The 22,766-nt window shown below is 38.3% G+C and overlaps 1 protein-coding gene across 2 annotated transcripts in view; it reads right to left on the bottom strand.

Moving 5' to 3' along the window:
• The window catches only part of DENND1B (DENN domain containing 1B), a 149,898-nt gene that overhangs the window by 94,808 nt on the left and 32,324 nt on the right, over nucleotides 1–22,766 (bottom strand). For both annotated transcript variants that reach the window (XM_014885761.2, XM_014885770.2), the window contains exons 3-4: nucleotides 16,172–16,215; nucleotides 823–872 (exon numbers count right to left, since the gene is read on the bottom strand). In XM_014885761.2, coding sequence (XP_014741247.2) covers nucleotides 823–872; nucleotides 16,172–16,215 — 94 coding nt within the window. The remainder of the gene's footprint in view (nucleotides 1–822; nucleotides 873–16,171; nucleotides 16,216–22,766) is intronic.

Genomic DNA, 22,766 nt, shown 5'->3' with positions numbered 1-22,766 from the left:
ACTGCAGCTTCTTCCATCTGATAGATGCTTCTCATCTCCAACTCACCATCTACAACTGATACCTACGTTGTTCTGAAATTGGCTCAGCCTGCACATTACCTGAGTGTATCTTTCATTAATTATGCAAATCAAGCTTTTAATTCAATCTTTGCCAGTTCGGACAATACGGATTTTCCAAACCGAGTGAGTTCAATGTATTAAATAAATTACAATTAATCATTTTGACAAGCCCAAATAAATATTTTCAGTAATAAAATCATTTTATATGAACAATTTAAATGATTGGCAGCGTAACATGGAAGCCAGACTATAACTGATACCAGAAAGGTAAGGACTAATTAATTATAAATAATGGTCTTGATTCTTCTCTGAGAAAAATCAATTGCATATTCAGCTACTTCCATGTAATTAAAGTCTTAATTTCTTTGAACTCAAACAACACGTTTTCTGTACTGCTCAGTGAGTTTTTATATCCTAGTGCACCGTAACATTTTTAATGAAGCTTGCTGCTTAAGGAAACTGTATAATATCCTTATACTAACACAGATGGTGTTCACCATTACAATGGACAAAACTGGGAGCTGGAATGTAGCTCTACCTGGACAGAGATATTCCTAAAATTCTGTAAGGATTACATTTTGCTGTGATAGTTTCCTACTAGTGACTTCATACTTCCTTGAACAAGGGGTATGTTTTCTCATCTGCAGGTGCAAGTTTGGGGAGTACATTACATTTGTCTTTTCTTTAAATCTTTGCTTGTAACTATGCTAAAAATAACTTTCTATGAAACATTTTAAAATAAATGATAACTGTAGCACATACCTTTCAACGTCAAAAGGAAAGCAGAACTTTGGAACGCTGTTCAGCACTTCCTGAAAATACAAGCAACAGAAATGAAGTTAGGGGTTTTTTGAAAAGGCATTTGAAAGGTTTGATTTTTTAAAAACGGCCAAAAATATTCATAACAAATAGTAAGTTCAAGGAATATATGATTACAAAAAATACAGCACACGTTCCTGGACTAAAATAATTGATTATTAAAAAGGAATTAGGTTTGTGCTTTGGCAGATTGCAAAGACAATGCCATAGAAGCCCCAGGAGGGAAAGGCCTGGCCTGAAGGGTATTAACACCCTTCACATCCCCGCTGGGATTCCCTTCAACAAGGCCATATGGATTTTACAAGAAGCACCACACCATATGGGTAAGCCACGTCTGCTGCTACTTGTACCACAGACTAGCCACAGGGACTTCTGACAGATCCTGGCTCAAAAATACAAATGTTGTTTCAATTAAAATGCAGGCAGAGAAAAGGGAATGAAGTTGGCAGCAGAATGAATTACAGAGAGGTATAACAACTCTATACATGTTCCATAGTCAAATGCTGAAAATGATGGAAATCGCCTACTGGTCCAAAGCAGAAATTTATATGATTAACCCTTTGGGTTTCACAAGCAAGCTTTGCTATTAATAAAGGAAGAGGGGGGGAGAATCCACCAGATCTACATTCATACCACAGTATGAAAGGATAATGTCTCTCTTTCGTGCAGAATTTTATTTAAGAAGCTGTTTAGTGGCAAATAAAATGTGTTAATTAAAATATAAAAATGCTCTCAAACTAGTCAACATTTTTCTTTAAAAAAAAAAAAAAAAGTGAATTACCAGATCATTTAGCAGCAAATATTAAACAACGACTTCACAAGAGCCTAGAAAATAGGTTTTATTTCCTTGCTCCCAACTGGGAAAACAAACCCCCTGTGAAATGCTTCAGCAAGAAGAGACAGTTGACATCAATGCAGTTGGTCAAAGCTGCAGAATTCCTTTTTTGTAGCAGCCCAGCAGACCTGTATTTCTGAATACATGAGCTGGCCCACAAGGTTTGTTTTCAGAAAAGAGCACACTGATTACAAATTTCCAGGGCTGCACATGAAGGTTTAAGAAGCTGACTTAAGGTGTTAGCACTCTGCAGCCTGAACATCCTGTTTACTGCATGTTGGACAGTCAGCTCCCGTTAGGGGACATTGTGCATTTAAATTCCTACACACTACAATGACTATTTACTTCAAACATTCACCAGGCTCAGTGGATAGTGTAAAATATAAAGAGCCCACACAAGTTAATCAGCAAGAGAGGAATAGTTCAGGAAGAAGATGCCTGTAACTACAACATGTTTATGTTGGCTGCAATATTTCAAGGGTATATGATGTGCCTCAGTAAATCTTCATGTGATACAAAATCAGGAAGTCAATGTTTTTAAAATTTCCAAGTCACACAAGAGATTTCAAGAAATCTTTAGAACTTTTACTTTGTTAGCACAGTGTATGAAAGCCACAGCTGTGTTTTGGGGAAGGTTAACTCCATTAAGAACAACAGCAGCACATAGAATACTCTTCAAAAGGAACTGCTCAAGCACCATCCTGCCTGCTCTGAATGCCCACTGCAGAAGAGTGAGAAGCAAAATATAAACAGTGCAGGTAAGCATTTGATTTCTGCAGTCAGGAACAAGCACACACAGTGCTGGTAGTAACAAAAATAAACTCTAACAAAAGAGAGCAAACTGAACAGGCTAATCAAAACTTGTAACTCAGAAATTTCTTAAACATTTCCAAATAGTCTTTCACTTCAGGCTCATAAAGCTTGTTTTTCCTGTTACAAAGAAATAGTATTTTATCCTTTTTCTAAATCTGCACCTATTCTCACACTATAGGAAGTAATTTTTCTCCTCACTAACAAGGATTTTAATTGCTGCCTGGTGAGCTTAGCACTGACTCAGAATTGGGTATGGAAATGTATTCATTTATGTTCCCCATTGTATTGTCTCAGAATAAATTATCGCGCGAGGAAAAGAAAACAAAAACAAAAAAACCAAAGGTATTAGCTCAATATTTTGACTCAAGAACCTGGAAATGAGGGGTGTGTTTGCAGCGTTTCCCGGCCGAGCGACAGCCCGGCGCTGCCTCCCCGGGCACACACGTGCGCTCAACTTCTGCGGAGCGGCCTCCGCCCGCTTCCCAACTGGCAGCGGCATCCCTCGGGGGACGCGTCTTTAAACCTCCGCACTCTTTAAAATTCAACCAGCCAGCAGGTCTATAGACTGCTGGATAAACACTATAGACACACACACACACAAAAAAATCTTCTCTCAGCTTATGTCAGTGACAAAGCAGCTCAGCAGTTGAGTGCTTCTCCCCTGACAGCGTAAGCTGGGTTTACACAGATCAATAGATGGAAGTCCTACCTAGCTTCCAGGGCTCAGTCTTCTCCCTTAATTACAGGTGCTATTCAGATTTTTAAAATGGAAGAAAACAAGATGCCCCCAAGATACTCCTAGATGAATTTAAAATGCAAATTGTATTATTCAGACATTCACATTTGTGTACATATTTGTGTACCATTACAGTTGGTACTTGCAGCAATCTCTCTATTCGATAAAATTGGAGCTCTGTCTCCTAACGGGTCATCATTTTCGAGGTTCCCTAACCAGCCAGGACTTCCTCCTGAGTCAACATACACACTCCCCCCAGAAAAAGAATAATGTTATTTGTTGTCTTTTGTATTCATGACTTGATAAAATTATATATTTTTTTCTGAAGGCAAAACAGGTACAGGTCTTCAGAAAGCAAAATAGTTTGATTCACGTGTCCCATGATTATTTTCTCCACTGGTTCTCACACTGTTAGTGCTCTCAGAAATGGTCCTTGTGTCATAAACAAGGTTTATACAGGGCGAAGATGATAATGATGTAAAAAAAAAAAAAAAAAAAAAAGAAAAAATCCACACAAGTAAAGAATTTTCTATTTGCTTTAAACACTGCCTAAATATCTACAGGTGCATATAAAACTGTGTTTAATTTTTAAGTTAAAGGATAACTATTTCATTCCTCATGCAAACTCAAAGAGAAAGATGAAAATCATAAAATTAATACTATGTAAACTGTGACATGCTGTTTCCCTTGAAAAAACTTAAAGACAGAAATGGTATTGACAAAAATATTTCCCTTCTATCAACAGCACAGCAGCAGAAGCCTGCACTCTCACAGGCTCATGGTGCAATAGTTTATTAATTCCCTCTCATCAGTTGCACTGTCCAACTCCAGCCTGGCCTGGCCATGCTCACTGGCTCTACAATGGGAGGGTATTACAGAAGCCTGAAAGGTAAGAATTATTTAGCATTCCTTGCTTTGGCACCCACTCAGCTAATTCTGTGCATCAGCATGTTATAAAGCAATGTCAACAGTGGTAGAAAATGCTGCTGAATGCACAGATGCCATCTTTGTGGGAAAAAAGGGTCCTGATAACTTCCTAGTCTGGAAAGAAACATGGGCAGTAGTTAAATTCCAGCAGTTTCACCTTTGGATATTTCAGATTTTCCTCTAGGTCTAAAGACAAATTATGAAGAATTCCCTGAAACTGTTTTACAGAAAAATTAATACCTAATAGCAATTACTAACTGGCTTGCTAGTCACATCCACGGGGCAGTCCCACAGAAGTCCCGTGCACATCACACCATGTCATTTGCAGTGTGACACCACAGGATGGGTGTAACACAACTGTGTGACGTGGGACTCTCTGTGCTGTGTGGGTGACAAAACACAGAGCTGTAGATGTGCCCTCTAAGCTCCACCTGCTGCAACACTTCTGTCCACAGAAGACAGAAAATTTTGCAATCGCATCTCCCTAAAAATAGACCTGCTCTTTTCAGCTAACAATTTTCACACTAACTTGCAGATAGTGCTGCGTTTCTTGACAGCTCTTTCTATCCCAATACAGCTGCCACACAACACTTCATACATCCCTGACAAACATGCAAAGAGGAAGGAGATTCTGGACCACACTGCAGAAGTTGTCACTAATGGATTCAAGCAAGATTAAAATTCCACTAAACTGAGCTACATGTACATTTCTACAACGGCAGATTGTTTTGACCCACAGAACAAATTCCACTCCACTGCTGAGAACCATTGTTATGCTCATTTAGTTGGCTAACATGTATACCACAACTGGAAAGGCCCTACATCCTAATGACTGACGTTCAGAGGAATCGGGTTGCTCATAATGCTTCAGCACAGAGCCTTTTAGAATACTTGCTCTCTAAAAGGTGTTTGCATCTTTCAAAAGCTTATTCAGAGAAACATTCGTTGTCTAAAATGAATGAGGAGCTGAATACCTGCAAAGGAGGATGAGATTACTTACAGAATTTCAGTTAGATTTAATTTCTCTTCCTCTGCTTCCTGTCTCCTCCACCTGACCACCGTTCTGTTGGGTGCCTCAGGAAAAGATGTCAGACAGGCAGCTGAAGATTTTTAGTAGCTTAGTCTGGTGACTTGGTGCTCTACACAGCAACAAGGGCACAGACAGATGAGGTAGCAGGACAGGAAGACTTTAGACAGCAAGGTAATGGGATGAGTTTGGTATCTTAGAGAAGCAAAAATGACATCAACAAGTAACTCTCGTAGAGGTGGCACTGGAGGCCCAAAGGCCAGCTGTACCTGTGGCTGAACCTGGACGTGACTGTTGTAGCATCACTTGGAACCAACAGCATATTAAATACACACAAAAAGAAATGAGAAAAACCTTAAGGACCAGAACAGTGAAGGACCAAGGTGTGTGTGGTGCACTCCAACTGGAGATATGCTGTAGTGCTACAGGATGCTCTTGCCCTGCAGAGCAGACTAAGGCTGGTGGCCCAGGCAGCACATCCTACTGCTTTCACAGGAGCTTTCAAAGGCACTTCACAAAGAAAGCTAATCCTGCATGACTAATCTCACTGTCCTATAAGACTGAGGAATAAGACTTTTTAAACAACTACAGAGCAAGTTTTAAAATTCAGAAATTTTACTAAATTATAAATTCTTGTAGTCTCTATTTGCCTAATTGCTCCTGAATCTCATCATATAACCAGACAAAAATTAAGCCTATTTCAGACAGTTGTGTCCAGCATAGTATACAGAGAATCAATTAAAATAACAAGCTCATTTACAAAGAGCAGAATAAAAGCAACATGAGGTTCAGCACATTTCCCGCTTAAAGAAAAAATCCTTCAAATTTCCTGGAACTCATAATCAAAACATAAAAATTGACAATGCTCTTCTTCCCAAAGAGAGTTCACCTTAGAATATTTAGATTCAAATGTTACCATCTACCTTACTACTGGCAAGGCAAACAAAATCAAGATAAATATTACTTCACCACACATCTCTAGCATGCATGTAATATTAGTATTTCATGCAGCAAAAAATAGTTTTCCCTCAGTTCCCTGACTCATGTCAGGGAGATCATCATTCCCTAGGCAATACCAGAGAGTTGGGAAAAACAGGAAATATGCCCTTCCATCTCCACTCTTGAGATTACTACATGAGCAATACTTAACTTTTAAGGTGGTAGAGTATTTACTACCTTTAAGAAAATTACACTTTGTAGCAAAAAAAAAAAAAAAAAAAAAGGGAAAAAAGGGCACCAGTGTATGGCACACTTTCTATCACCATGCAGTAGGAGAAAAGTGATTTTTTATTAATAAATACTTTCCATGTCTCTAACACTATCTGAGAACTCAACACAGAAGTTCTCTTAACAAGAAGTACAGGAGACATCATTTTCTAAATCCAAATATGTAAGTCTCTGAAGGTCAGAGAAAATCCCCAAGTCATCCTGCACAGCTAAGGCGGCAGCAATATTTGTTTTACTTAAGACCTCTTCAGATCTCCCCCTGCTTACAACAGCAGTTAAGATGCAACTCTGGCAGCAGTGCTGAGAACCTCCTGCACATCCTGTTCAGATGCTGTTTGTCCACTGGTGAAAATATAATTATTGTCAAAGAAATCACAAATTGAAGAATTGGTTCATAATTATTTGTTTTACATGTTATTTTTTTCATTCCACCTTTGAAAATTCCGACAGCAAGGGACAGAACTGAGCCTATTTGCAATAAACCCAACTCTAGCTATTCAATGTATTGCTTTAAAGTGAAGATTGCAGTCGCAGAAATGTCTGCAAAACAGTATCACAGAATATCTTGAGTAGAGTGTAGTTGATACTCTGGTCAAAAGGCTCCTGTTTGCAAGATTTCCTTCTCAGCCACCAAGAAAGGCTATTTATAAAAGTAAAATTAACTATAAACAAACACTACGGATAATGAATATCTGCATTTGCATGAAAATGAAATATACTGAAAAAATCATAACATTTCAAGCATGACAATTCTACTCCGGATGTGACTTGGTAAGTTTCAAACTGATTTTAATTCCAAGCATATTTTGTTCCAAATATATTCCAAATATTTTTCTTCCCCTCACTAAGTACTGCATTAGTTACTTAAAAGACAAATCCAGAAACAGAGATTGTCTGTAAACAGTAGGATGCCATTCCTTGTCTATAAAGCTTTTAGTGGACAACTCGCCTGCCCAGTAAACACCCAGCACTGGTGTACACAGAGAGGTCAGCACCAGCTCTGCTCCTGCTCAGGCTGGGCACTGGAACTGTCTTGTAACACCAGGTGATGCTCTTCCAGAATCACAATTTCCCACTGGTTATTTCATAAAATGATATAGCATAGTGGCCGTGAAAAAAATCCTGATTTCACTGGCAATTCAGAAACTCAAAAGAGCATCATGTAAATTAAGGAACAACTTGAGTGCCTCGCTGAGAGAAAGCATCTGCAGCAGAGAATGATTTATGCAGGTAAACAAGGTGAGATAGTCCAAAAGCCAAACCCTTGCCTGGGCTCATCCATGCCTACACGTGCAGCCCTGTGGGACAATGCTGGCTCCCACGGCTGGCTCAGCAGCAGGGGAAGTCAGGGAACCACATCACCTTGTACAGGGTACTGAAACCCATGACGTGGGGGCTGAGCTGCTGGGGCTACGAGAATCCACAGCCGAAAGAAAAGGAACTGAGAAAGGAAATCGGCTTCTAAGGAACCAGATAGGATTATAATTCCTTAAATAAAATTATTTGTGATAGTTTTATAAAGGAAACATCTATTTCTTGTTTTACACTCAGCAGAGATTACATTCTAAGCTCCATCACAATGCAGCTCAGTAAGAAGTGCTTACAGTAATAATTTTTCAGTACTAAATTCAGATACAATCAAGTGTGTTGAAAAACGGAAGGAAGATGAAACAACTCCAGACAAAGACCAAAGAGCGAGAGAGAAGAAGCAAACAAGCGTAAATTTAAAGTGTTCACTTGCCCCTAGCGTTACCCGATGCAGACAGATGATTATCCCAAAAAATCAAGTGCAATGGACAAACAACTGGCTGTCTCCTTCCCTAGAAGATATGCAATGTACATTCACTTTACCTATAGCTGAGCCTTCTGGCTTCCTGCTCAAGACTTCTGGCAGCTTTATTGCCAGCAATTACTCTGCAACAATTGCAGGCTGGTGTTGCTGCATGTGAGCATCAGTCAGCCACCTCAGCACTCAGTCAATCAGCTTAGCTTTGACCTCTGATACAGCATAAGCCAATTCTGAACAGCTAAGACAAGAGGGAGGCAGCTTTCACCAGCAAGCCAGGCAGCACAAGCAGCTACAGCCAAGAAGATTTTCAGCTCCTTGACTTTGATCAGAAGAATGAAACTGCCAATGCTCAGGGAAGACACTGATAAATCTAAACCTTCATTACACTTACTGAAAAATTAGCAGAAATCCTGTTCCTACAGTAGGATTTCTCTATCAACTGAAATAAGTCTTCCCTCTCCCAACATTTAGTTTAAAATTCAAGAGTGGGTACAGTGAGTGTTCACTGGCCCAATAAATTTTCCCTAACCATTGTCATTAGTGCCTAGTAAAGAATAAAGGGCAGAGATAAGTGTGCACTGTACCCTCAGAGAGAGATGATTTCTCTTATGTGGATCTCTCATTACCAAGTGTACATTTATTAATGACTGCACACAAAAACAGACACATAAAAGCCAGAAACTCAACACCTCTGCTTAGGGGAGAAGCAAGTAGAGTCTCCCAGCCAGGTAGTTTACAATGCCTTGAAAATTTATACAGAAGAAATGAGCACCAGAAACAGTTATATTCTGATGGATTAACGTATTTCCCTTCCTGATCACCTGCCTGGAACTGCTTCACCTTCCCTTATTCCTGGCCCAAGATCCCAAATCAAGCAGCCTAGATCCCTCCAGCTGCAGCCCACTAATCACCCTTGCATTGCTCTTACTGCTCCTGTTCCTGATTTTAGTCCTGATTAAGTCTTGTTCTTTGCCTGGCTCCTTGATTTCATCACATGTGGATTATGCACTTTGATCCCAAACCATTTCCTAACATAGGCAATATGTAGAAGAGTATTTTATTTAACAAACTATCAGCAAATTATTTGAAGTGACACTTCAAATACCTGTAGCAGTAACTGTGAATCAATGTACCCCAAAAGCTCTCCCAGTTCTGCAGAAAACTACCATCAAGAAAGGCAGAAGAGCCAAGAACCAAGCACAGGGTTCAGGAATATTACATGCAGTACTAATATAGAAAGGATAAGATATTCCTAAAAGTGCAGCAGAGTAAGCCTGAGACACAAAAACAATGCTGAAAGTAAACCAGAGATAACAAATAGAAGACTGAAATGGAAGGAGGGTATTAAGGAAATAGATGAGAAAATATAAGGTATCCCAGAATAAGGAATTAGGGGACATTCGACTGGAATATTGTGAGGGCAGCTGAGGTCAATCAACAGCGACATCACACATGACAATTTGGCAGTCTTTCTGGAAGATGTTCCAAATGATTGTCATCACTACTTCAGCCATCAGTTATTTTTTAATTCTTTGGTTTGGCACATCACTGTAGGCTGGAATCTGATTTGGCTTTGAAATAAGCCAAATCAATAACAGTTATTTTCAATAGCCTGATACAGAATATCTGAAGGACAGTCAAATATTAATTCTGTACTTATTTGAGCAAACAGAGAAAAAACTACTTCTACAAAATGTAGTCCCCCAATATCACAGCTGTATGATTTTTAAAAATGGCTAACATATGCAGACAGTCTATTAAAATGCACATAATTTATTTGACTCAAAATGAAAACATATCTAACAAGTAATTCCATTCATCTGGCCCTTTTTCACCCAGCCTTAAGATATACAAATGTGTGCCTTTTCACCAGAACACAGCAGCTGGGAATGAAAAGAAAAGCATTCAAATGATCATTTTCACATCATAGTCCATCGTCTTTTCACCAGCTTCTCCCCAGTCTTTCTTTGAGTCCCATTCTGTTACAAGAGAGCTGCTTTTTAGATCAATTCATATTTCCATAATCCACACTGCTGTTTCTCTCTCTCCTCCCCAGGGTGGACTAACCCCTGCATCCAGAACTATGGCTTACAACTGTCATTAAGACCTGTAACAATAACAAGATAACAAAAGAGCTGGTAGAGATGAGGTTAGCCAGTACCATATGCTGATCAAGTTCAACATTTTTAACTTAAAAGCTCTATAAAACAAAACTCCCACAATTCTGAGAACAAGCATACTTCATGTTGCCACCTGTCCTCAAAATTCCAAGGAAATACCAAGTTTCAGGTATTGGTATTTATAATTTTAAGATTTTTAAAAATAGAAGTCTCAAAGATTTATTCTGTCCCTGTTAGGATGAATTAAAAGAAAAGCTTGAGAAAGCATCTTGGAATATTCACATCTTGAATGTATGATGTAAGGGTCTTGGTGATTCTGGGTGTTCCCAGCACATCTACGTGGGCACTTGTTCCACTATCAGGACTGAACAGATCTTTTCTGTTCACACAGTGCAGTTAGCAACTATAAATACACCTTCATCCATCAACTAGGATTTGCATAGACAAAAAACATTGCTGCCTTACACATGCAGTATTTTTCAATAATTTTCATTATTTAAGCAGCATGTCTTCCAAATGCAGTCAGAAAATCACTTTATCTTAACCAGATAAAGTTCCCTTGCAATGGTACAAAATTGCCACATTGCCATCATCTCAGCAAGGCTAATTGCTTTCCACAAAGATTCAATTTCGAAAATATCCCTTAACTAAACATAACGTGCAACATTTAAACAAAAACACTCCTGAAAATTAGTAATCCCATTAGATTGATTCCACCTTTCTCATACCAACGCACCCAAATATTAATCATACTTATTAATACACAAACAACAAAATCACCAAGCCTTTAAGATTTCTTGATAAAAACAACGCTACAAAGCAAGCACCTATCTAGTTAGCATAAACATGTGAAGCATGCACTCAGTGCCTCATCAGAATACAAGAACAAAGCCATGTCTTGCAGAAAGCTGGTGAGATGCATCCCCTAACAGCACGCCTGCAGCCTTGGAGGGAGTGTAAACAGCCTCGGACCTCCTGGGCTCCTGCTGCTCTCCTGAGAGGGCACAGAGGAACACGAAAATCTCACTGCTGGCTTCCACACATTAACTTGACCCAGAGAACAGATTTTAGCTTGCTTCTTGAGAATATAAAAACCAAACCCCAAAATACCCAATTTGTGCTATTATTTACATCCTTTTTAAAAGAACAGAATCTTTTTCATGGTGACCTCATTTATGTATTTGCTGCCACGATCCATGCAATTAAATATTCCATCCTGAAAGAAACTGAGCCTTTTGTCTCCAATCACATGCTTATTTAAGCCTGGCTTAACTTTCAGTAGTTAAAACATACATTGAAAGTTAAGTGTGTGATCAGTGCTTTGCTGCAGGAAGACCAACACATTGGTATTTCTGAAGATTTAGTCTTAAAACAACTGCATATGCACCTATATATCTTATATATAAAGATATTTTCACATGAACCAGGTAGATTTACGTGTATAGTGTCAGACTGTAGTTTGGGTCACTACAGGATACAAAGTTTACAATTCAGTGGTGACTTCTGCACAATGTGATACAGTAAAACTAAACCCCAGATGTTATGTAAAATATGAGATAATAACAAAGAGCAGTACCCTAACTTCAGAGAAAACTGCAGAGATTCCTCACATGGGATATCATATCCCTTACTCATTACTCATCTGCAGGGTTTGGGAACAGCCTGACATGGGAAAGCAGATTACGACTGCTTGTCTTAGAAAGCAAGAGGAAATAGGATGAAATCTGCAACACACCCAACAGTCCAGTGCAGAGTCTGAATTCCTTCTTAACCCACATCTTCAGTTAGTTAATAAGCCCTTGTCATATTTATTACTAAAGTGGCTTCTGCTAAGACCATCTCCTGATATTAGCTATTTGTGTCATCTTCCTGCTGAGAGATTTTTCACCAGCAGAGAAGTTGCAGGCTGAAGCTAGAAAATATTATGTGATTAGAAGGGCAAAGAATGAGAACTATTTCATGGACACCACGTACTACAGGTAGAAATCACTTTAGGTCAATAGGTGGTCAGAATAAAAAACTACTGAATTCTTACACAGCTAAAAATAATACCCAACTTGCCTGTAATTACTGAATTAATAAGAAACGCTGAGATGTTTAAATTAATAAGAAATGCTAATAAGAATAAAAAAGCCTCAAAGGATAAGACAACACAGAAAGCAGCACTGCCTCTTGCACAGGCACTACCTGCTGCTGGCACTATCAGCCCCTTGCTCTCCTCCTTGCTTGTGCTAACTCCACTCTTTTCCCAGCAATGCTCCAACCCAGTGAAGCTGGTGGGAGTGTCAGTGTTCTTATTGACTCAACAGCCACGAGCAGAGCCCTAGTGGAGACATCTGGACACGTGTGACATCAGCAGGGCTTTGCTACTGACTGCAGTGCCACGAGGAGACAAGGCAGCTCTGCTGGGAGACACTGACTTCTGCAGAAATGTGCATTTTCTTCTTCAGCAGGTCATCACGTACTTCAGTTTTGAAGCCAAGGTGTTGTTTTCATTTGAGCTGCTGTTCTAAAGCCCTTGAAAAATACTTTCTTCTTAAAAACAAATAGAATTTTTTTTCCATATATCACAGCATTTTTTCTTCAGACTTCCATTGAAAAATGGGCTCATAAGACTGAAATGAAACTCTAGCTTAACCAATCTGAATAAACAAAATAGTAATTTCAAGATTAAAAACATACGTATCTTTTATCATGGGAATTTTTGCATAAAGGGGATATTTGAACACATTACAAATTATATTCCTCTAGGAATATACATTCAAAATACATTTTTAAACAACAACAAAAAATTAGCCCATTAAATGGCTACAACTCATTCTTCATCCAAATTTGAGCATGGGAAGATAATCAAAGAAGACCTATATATGCTCAAATCAGAAATTTTCATTTTTTTTCTACAGTGCAGAGATTATTCACAACTTTTTCAACATTGTCAAACTCACTTTTATAGCACAAATGCCAGTACAACAGTAATTTGTAACTCTATGATGTCTCAAACAGATTAGTTCTTCTGGCTTTTAAGGCAGTTTGTAATAGATACTTTCTTTGAAATGATAGTGTGGCTCTTTGTACTTTGAATTCTAACCAGCATGAGCTCATTTTTTCACTGACAGTTTTGAGAGTTACTAAAAATGGAATTACTGCCACTTCAAATAATAAAATAAAATGTAAAAAAAAAATAAAAATAAAAGGGCAAATACACTTTCTGAAACTCTCCTGGCAAAGAGAAGTATTCTTCATTTCCTGCCTTGAAGCATTACTTTTTTTCCTTCCCCATTCTGTTTTTCTCTTTTCCTTCTTATTCTGGCATTTGAGAAATTACCAGAGAAAATATAAGTGGTTTCCCTGCAGTCTTAGCAGATATGGAAATCAACAATGAATCTTGCAAATTCTTTCGTGGTACCAAAACCTTGCCTTAATATTTCCTTCAGCTGACAGACTGTGAGTCTACAAGACCAGGGATTTGTCATAATTACTTGTCTTCCTCCTGATCAACTCTAGTTTCTAAATCCCATCCACAACAGATGGAATGTTTTGCAAAACATGAATTTGGAAAGTCAATATTTAAGAAAAAAGTACACCAAAAGAATATTGACCAGCATCAGAGAAAATGGGAGGGCAGAAGAAAAACAGAAGATTAGAGATGAGTAAGCACTGGGAAGTTCAGACATACTTAGAACACAAATGTGAGAAAGAGGAAGAAAATGTCAAAATTACTTAGACAAGTTTTCTTTCCATTATGAAAGCAACAAAAAGGTGACATGATAAACTGTAGAAAAATTCAGGAAGAGAGGAAAATATTTTGCCCACTGTTATCACATCACTGTGCAAACAGACAGCCCTTCAATTTTAGGAAAGATGATTCTTTGGGATACATCCAAAAACTAACTCACACATTTTACATTTAAAATAGAAATGACTGAAAAACAGGACAGAGAATATTCTTCTTCTTTCTTTTTTTTTTCTAAACAATCTCCACACTAACTTTCATGGAAATTAGCCCTGATAGTTTTAGTGAGTTTTTGGTTTTTAAGGAAATTCAATCTGGTGGATACTCAGGTCTCCAATCTAAACGTACCCAGTTCAACATGCACACACACATTGTGGAGAAGGCTTCTGCTGATTTCTGCTGATTTCACTTCATGACTTGCTTCATGGCTTTGCTTTAGAAGCTACTATATATTCTGTTTAAATCCAGTGGTTCCAATAGGAAAATTTCCCTTGCAAAGAGAAGGATTAAAATATCCTGTTTTCCAGGAACACAAGCAATTTACCTGAAACACCAGATTCCCTACACAGCTGAGGCACAATGTGCAGACATGGGTTTTCAGAGCCCAAAGGCAGAGTGCTGCCTGAGGCCTCTGGTGTTCATACATTAGCTATGTCTATTGCATCTTTGTATGATTCCCCTCCAGTCTTTAGTGGGATTCATCTTCTAATCATTTTTCTACACCAGCTGTTCTTTGAATAACCTTGAACTTGCTGAATAAGCTCCCATTTTTCTTCATACATAATTTTTCTTTTTTTTTTTTAAGAGCAAGTCTTTCTTGGAGAAAAAGAACAAAACAAACTAGAAAAAAAAGAATTTAAATGACAATGAAGATGATCATTCTGCAGCCAGGATAATTATCAAAACTTGCTGAATGCCTAGCTGAGAACATATAACAGCACACTTTGCTCATTTGTCACTGTTTTACAGGCTGCACATTTCTGACTGATGCTATTCCCTAACCAGACATCCTACTTTCTATGTTTGTAGATTTATTCTTTTCATCATGAATCACCTTATAGCTGTCTTTATAGAATCTTGTACTATTGATTAAAAAAAAAAATCAACAATTTATCAACATCTACTATACAACAACACTTCCAGATCATCCACTGTGGTGACATTACCAATGAAGAATGTTTGCCTCAATATTAGTATAAAAATAAGAGGCAAAGAAGCCATTGAGACAGAGATATTAATTCTATTTAGCTGTTTTATGTATTTTTCTTTTATGAAAATAAAAATATTTCTATGCAAGAAACTCTTGTAGAAGTTGCTGAAATAATAAAATTTAGTGTTGGAACCCTGGTCACTGAGAATTTTAGACTTTCTGTCTGAATTTCATTAAAGTTTAATATTAATAACTTCCATAAAATAGTCATGGGGCAAAAAACCCAACACACTAATTAATAGCTTGCTGTCACTACAAACAGTGAAATAATCCATCAGTCCTGTATGTATAAACTTTCCTTTGAGGATTAATTATAGATAGAACATAGGATTTTCACGCTTTCAGAATCAGTAACTTTAGATCAGTCTCTTACAAGGGTCTGAGGATTTTTTTCCCCAAGCAAATAACTAGGGTATCTCTGAAATATTATTTAAAAACTATCTAAAATCATGCATTGAAAAGGATTAAAGGAATGGAATGCACACATTCTGACATTAAGAGGACATACATGGTTAGTTCTTCAACTTTTTTGTTCTGGTGGTTTTTTATAACATCAATGCTTGGCAAAGTTTTATTGCTAAATTTTTCCCACATTTTCAATCCTAAAGCAGATAAAAACCCAACATGTCCAACAGGACCACCTGATAAAATACTCTATATCAAAACTAAGGTGATACAGAGAATTAGCACAACATTCAGTGCTCTACAACTGCTATTGCATATTCCTGTCACAGAGGCAATCTAATCACCAAGCCACCAGTTGGGTGAAGATTCCACCCTGCTATCATTAGCATCTGCCTCTCCACAGCTGAATAGAAAAGCTTTTTTATTATTATTCTAACATTAAAAAAAAAGTTCAATCTCATGTTTCCAACCTGGTCTCCAAAGTCCTCCGGGAACTTCCACAGTACCACTGGATCTGTAAATAATTGACAGACAGCATTAATCAGAGGCAAAGGAACAGAGTATTACAGTCAGAGTACATTAATATTAAAGAGAGGGTCAGCTTAGCGTCAAGCTTTGAGGCAAGTGCAAAAAATACATCTAAAAACTAAGGAAGATACTGGATTATTAAAAAGACTTATTTCATATTTATGAAACTGTATGTTTATTGTTTTACATATGGCAGCAGGTTGTAATGTATCAAACTCTTTTCATAGTCAATTCTTTATTCCTCGAATAGCTCATTGTTTAAGCACATTTAATTTTCACTTTTTAATTCAATTAAGAAATAAGACATAAGAGATAGAAAACCTCTTTTCATCCCAGGGAAAAAGAACAGAAAATTATAAGGGGAAAAAAAAGGCGCTTATAAAAGTACAGAAAAACTTCCTTTGTGATTTTAATGATAGTATCAATGTAAGCAGCATTCTCAAGGAAGAGTTTAGAAGAGCTAGCATGTTCCAGAGCCATTCAAAAATCAGCATTTCAGTAATACCTTGACGTTTTCATTACCCTCTTGTAAAATGCTAATTATAAAAATAATCACAGTTATTTAGGCCACATATTAGTCTCCACTTAAAATATTGTTTTGAAAGGCTCTATCACAATGATTGGAACCATAACCTTTCAACAAAAACACAGTTTATGACCTTCATCCTTGTTCCCCCCCAGCTGTTAATCTCCTTTGACTCAAACCCTTTCTAAGGTGCTGCTGTTACACAGCCACAAACACCCACCAAACCTCACAGGCTCCTGAACAAACACATCAGCAGCAGTGTTTGTCCACCTGCTAAAAGTGAAATTATCAACCTGCAAGGGAGACGCAGGGCAGTGGCAAAGGCTGGACCAGAGGCAGAGCTCTCTGTTTGTGCTGGTGCCCCAGCCATGGTGAGGCAGATGCTGCCACCACTGACACGAGGCCAGCAGCAGCTCAGGGTGCCCGAGGGCAGGAAAACCAAGGAGGAACACAACAGCAAGAGCCAGGAAACACTGCCTGATGGGAGCTGCCACCTCTTGTCTGCCTCAGGGGCTGCTGCATTCCTGGCTTCCAAGGAGCCAATGTCTGGGAAGCTATTCAGATTTCCACTTCAGCCTCTAGCACCAGCACTGTAAACCTCCTTCTCATTGCTGGGTTTGACATCACAGGGTTTTCCACTTTTGGCAAAGTACAGAGGTTTCTGCTCTTCTTCGGGTCCCACGTACGTTTGCTGGTGCAAACTGGAGATTTAATGAGAAAGGAAATGCCACTGCTGGTGGTGTCATTGCCAGATGCTGACCCCAAATCCTGCTGTTCAGCACAGAGCTGTCACACAGGTACATTTGCTGCTGGCCCAGCCACCAGGAGCTGGAGACTGAGGTCAGCATTCCTCCTTCACCCCGAGCTACATCTTAAGTCAACAGCAGAACATACATTTCAAACGTGTTACAAAATTCAACTTGTCAATCAACTCAATGCAATTTAGACCTAATTTGTGCCCAATTCAAATCTAAGCGAGCTTTTCAATAAAAATTGAGGCATTTGACTCTTGATTTGTTGGACGAGCTTGTTTTTTCTCCTAAGAAAATCCAGGAAGGGCTTTGCAGCTATTATTTAATAAAATGTGTGTATTTTGCACAATAAATCTTCCCCCGTGGGGAGCAAGAACTTTTGAAGGCAGATACAAAGCAAGAGATAAGATGCTATGTTTGTAAGAATGTGAGAGCAAATAAATACAGGTAGTTACAACAGAGACCTTTCTTTCCTGATCTATTTTGTGTGTATTTAAATTGCAAACAAGTCTCTATAATGACCAGGTACAAGAGGAGTTTGACAAACCTGTAAAGGAGCTCTTGTTTTTATTCCAAATTAGTATCATGAAAAAGAAAGCAATTGCATATCAACAGTGATCCCTGATAAATCCAAGGAGTAGAGTAGCAAGTATGGTAGCATATCAAATACTCGATGTTAAGTAATCCATAAATTACTTGCTAAAAAACACTGAAAACTTGCAGAATCCAAAAAATACTTCGACAGAACTTGTAAATCTAATGCCATATGTCCACAAACATTTCAAGGATAAATCTCTCTTTGAAAGAGCAATAATCCCTCTGCACTGCCACTACCAGGTACTTGTTGGTGAAGCTGTAGCACTGCGTGTCTCCTGCTGGTGCAGACTGTCACAGCTACACGGAGCCAGACGAGGGAACTGACCGAGATCAAACCAACTGTCTGAAACCTTTCAGGTCAGCGTTGACTAGATCAAGTTCCCCAAAACCATTTGGTTTGCACCAGAAAAAAAAGGAAGAAAAACTGGGGAATAGGGAGTTGTGGTGAGAAGAAAGCAGGACTGCTTCGTGCGGCAGCACTCCAGCATCAACTATTTGCTACAGCTCATGCAACACAAGCTGGTTACCAGCTGCCTCTAGTTCCGTTTCTTATCACCCATTTCTTGTTCACAACTTCCCAAGCCTTGCCTGACCATTTAGAGGTGTTTCTATTGCAAAACCCGGGCGCTATGGGCTGTGAGGAGGCGAGGGGACCGCTCTGCAGTGGGGCCGGGCTGCCGGAGCATCCCCAGCCGCCTCTTCCCTGCAAGGAAGCCAGGCAGATGGTTTCGGCAGATGTGAAGCACAGTTACATGAGAAACACTCAGTACAGAGACTGCTTTAGCAACACAGTAACAAAATCACTGGGGTTCTGAAATCGGACAGAAATGTAATTTCTTTTGTTCACTCTCCTCAGTGCACATGTAACTGCCAGGCTTCAAAATAGGAAGCAGATCGCAATAGCAAAACCTCCAGGTGTCCTTTTAAAAGGTCACAGTCATGAGAAAAGTACAAACTCAGAATTAAGCAAAACTTTGGGTTTGGGGTCAAAACATGGATAAAATGTACACATCAATGAGGTGCCAACAGAGCTAACAGCATTTCACAGGGCCACCCTTTATCTACAAGATCAACAGCTCCAATAAGTTCTTTTGGTGCCCTGATAGCTCAACAAAAAAAACCCTGAAATTTTAATTTAGTGTCCTGCTCATCTTGCTTTCTTCACTTCATACTAAGGCTCTCTCATACTACTCCAGTCTCACTTGAAATGGTAAAAACAAATCTAAAGTAAATTCCAGTTCACTCAACTATAGGTATAACATTTACTTTCATATCATGAAAGATATTCATATCATAAGAGAATAAGTCATGCGATCTAAACAGGAAGAACAATACTTTTAATACTCCATGAAAACAAAAAAGTGCCAACATTAAAAAAATATATATTCCAAACTCAATCCAAGAAAAACATTTGGTGCTACACTCAGCAAAAATTACATACCTTCAAGACTTGTCCAACTGCTTTGAGCTGGGTTTTGCAGTTGTTATTATTGGCTTTTAACTGCTTATTTTAGTAGGTACTTGCCATACATTTATTAAGTACAAAAATCTGATGTGACTTGTGCTTCCAAAAGAAAAGTTACTATATTCTTTATATGCCTTTACTCTCTGAAACCAAACCCTAACACCTATAAAAAGCCTCAGGATTTTATGCTAATTATCCAAGTCTGGGATTGGGTTTTTTTTCAAAAGATCATGCTTTTGGAGCTAGGCTCAGGCAACATCTGACACATCTTTGGGGCAACTTCTCAGAAGGGCTGCAAAGGAAGAAACAAAAGGGTACCGATTTAGAAATAAAAAGAGAAAGTATAATCTGATTCTGCAACTTCATGCACTCTATCTTCAGATTTACAAAGACTGAATTTTCTTTTCCCCGAGGATTACATCCCAGATACCCTGTCTGATCTGGCAACGTTAGGTCAATTTTATGCTGATTTTATGGGTGAGAGGATGAGAACCACTCAGAAATAGCTGTTGTTATAGTCAGCTGAGGAACTACTGAATTTCTCCTCATTCACTTTTTCTAACAGACTTTTCAGGACAAATGGCTTGCACCAATTCTAAGTAAATGTAGTAGCAAGAGGAAATTGTCAAGTGCACACCTAACATAGTTGGTGTGGTACATGTATAAATGTATATATACACTGTTGCATGTGTAAATGGATATTTCCATGTACAAACAGCACTTTTTCCTATGCCTACCACATCCAAGACATGAATCTCAGCACCTGCCAGTAACACTTGAAAATTCCTTTGCTAAATATCCTACAGCACTGGAAAGGACATCTCCCTTGGTACGAGCCAGATGAGAGACAAATCATGGAAAGGTTTGCTGAGGTACCAAAAGTGTGCAGTACAATTACAAAGAGAAAAGTGAGTCACATGCAATGCTTAAAAAAAAAAAAAATAATTCAAGATGTCGTTATCTAGAACTGCTCCAGAAGAAAAATGCAGGCATCCCTGACACCCACTAAGACAAAAGGAAAACATATGCAGATCCTCAAGGTAATTTCTCTCAAAAAAATCTATTCTTGTAGAGGCAAGGTCATAAAGCATGTCATTCGTATTTTCGGAAAACAACTTCTAACACAGTTTAACTTCTGTAACAAATCAAAGAAAATACAAAGGTACTATTTCTCATGACAGAGTAGATTAGAGAAGTAGTACATTCTAAACTATGGAAAAAAAAGAGAGAAAGCTTTGTGAGTTGTAACTTTCCCCAAAACTGACAAGTTAAATACACTCTAAAAATACTCTTCACAACCATCCAGCTTGCAGATTATAAATGCCACACAAAAATACAATAGGATAAGGTAATTAGCACACATTCAATTTGGTAATGGAACAGAAATTACAAACACATGCTGAGAAACATCATCTCGGCTAATTCTCTTGGACAGCAACAGAGAATATTTCAGAGAGGAAAGCACAGCTAAGGTGAAATGAAACATATGATTTAAGTAGTCCAGTATTCTGGAGAGAGGAGGAATCTTCATCCCTCTTGGTGGTACTGAGCAGAACAGACAAAAAGACTGCCAAGCAGAGTTGGTCATGCTTGGGACAGAAGAATGGACTAGATAACTGCTCAGTATTCCTCCAGTTATATTTCTCTGATGATATATAGGTTTTCATTGGAAAAAAGCTGTCAGTGCAGAGGGGAAAGAAGAGACTGCGGCCAGGAGCTAAGGGGGTGGGAAAGAATTATAACGAGGAAAAGGAAGGTAGCTAAGCAAAGCTTATTGCAGACTGTTCTTCTTTTATGTCTAGAAAAAACAACTGCCACGTCTTTTTTTTTCCTGATGCGAACATGAGAATGCAATTAATAAATCTGAAATTATCTATGATTATCTCAGGGAGAACCTTTATAAAAACACATTTAAGCAATAAGCAGAATGGATTTTGTTAGACTAAGTAGTTTTCAACAATAAAAAAAATAGTTATCTAAGTTTGATACTGCTATTGTTCAAAAACAAAGGTCTCTCATATACTTCAAAAAATTTTCCAGAAACACTCAACAATAATTCTAGTGATGCTTTTTTAATCAATATTTAGTATTCAACCAAATCACTACAACAGGGATTCAGAAACAAAATAAGAGATGAACCATAACTTACAACCAAAGGATTTTTACAGATGAAATCATCTGATTAAAAAAACAGCATTCACATTTAAAAAAGAAAAACAAACTTCTTGCCACAAAAGACTTCTGTATATTATATTAAAATCCGCTTGTTAACAGTTTCATACATGAAGTGCCAAAAATGGAGTGGAATGGGAGGCCCTGCTGCCAGAAGATCTGGGTGCAGCAGTGGTCTTCAACTCCCTGGTTTGGGGGATCAAAGTGGAGCACCAGCCAGGAGCAGGAGAAGAAGAGCAGGATGCCATGGAAAAGGGGAGAAGAAGGGAGTTACAGTATTTCCCAAGCATCGATAATCAAAAGAAAGAACAAGAACAAAATACATTGAAGCAATTTGATTTTTAAAAAGTGAAACTAAGAAATAGTCACTAACTTCTCAGGCACCTAAAACCTGTCAGATTCAAGATATTATGCAAATGAAGGTGCCACTACAGAAAATATCTTAAAGTACATTTTTATACAAATCATGTAGCAAAAGAAAATGTATCTACAAAGCTGTATCAAATCTTAACAATCCAGCACCTTTAACTCTTTACTCACACTTTATTCATAAGTGTGCCTTCCTTAATTGCCTCCACCATTTCAAACAGTTCCTACTTCAGCAAATAGCAAAGGAAAAAGACAAAAATAATGTCATTGACAACATCAGTTACAGAAAAATGTTAGTGAGTTCCAGTAATTATATCTGCCAGGTTTTCCCATATATTAATACACTCAGACTCTTCAGGATCTCAGGTGGGACTTGCCTTTGAAAACAAGCCACAGCAGCCCAGTGTCTCCTGTCCCCTCTCCCTCACCCACACCAGTGGCCTCCGCCTTGTCTTCAACTGATTGTAAAGCTTATGCTCCATTTTGAAAAATTATTTAGGACTTGAAGGTACCCATCTCACACTGGCATCAAAGCTGATATTTGGAGTGGGTGACTTTTAACATTTTTCCTTCCAACTTTTCTCATAGAAAGCAAAGTGTGAACTAAATGACAACAGAGTCAACAAACACTCTAAATACTGAGCTTTGGGGAATGG

Source organism: Sturnus vulgaris, chromosome 9 (assembly GCF_052056855.1).
Source record: "Sturnus vulgaris isolate bStuVul1 chromosome 9, bStuVul1.hap1, whole genome shotgun sequence".
In the NCBI taxonomy this organism is placed as follows: domain Eukaryota; kingdom Metazoa; phylum Chordata; class Aves; order Passeriformes; family Sturnidae; genus Sturnus; species Sturnus vulgaris.
This window is presented reverse-complemented; position numbering and strand designations above follow the sequence as displayed.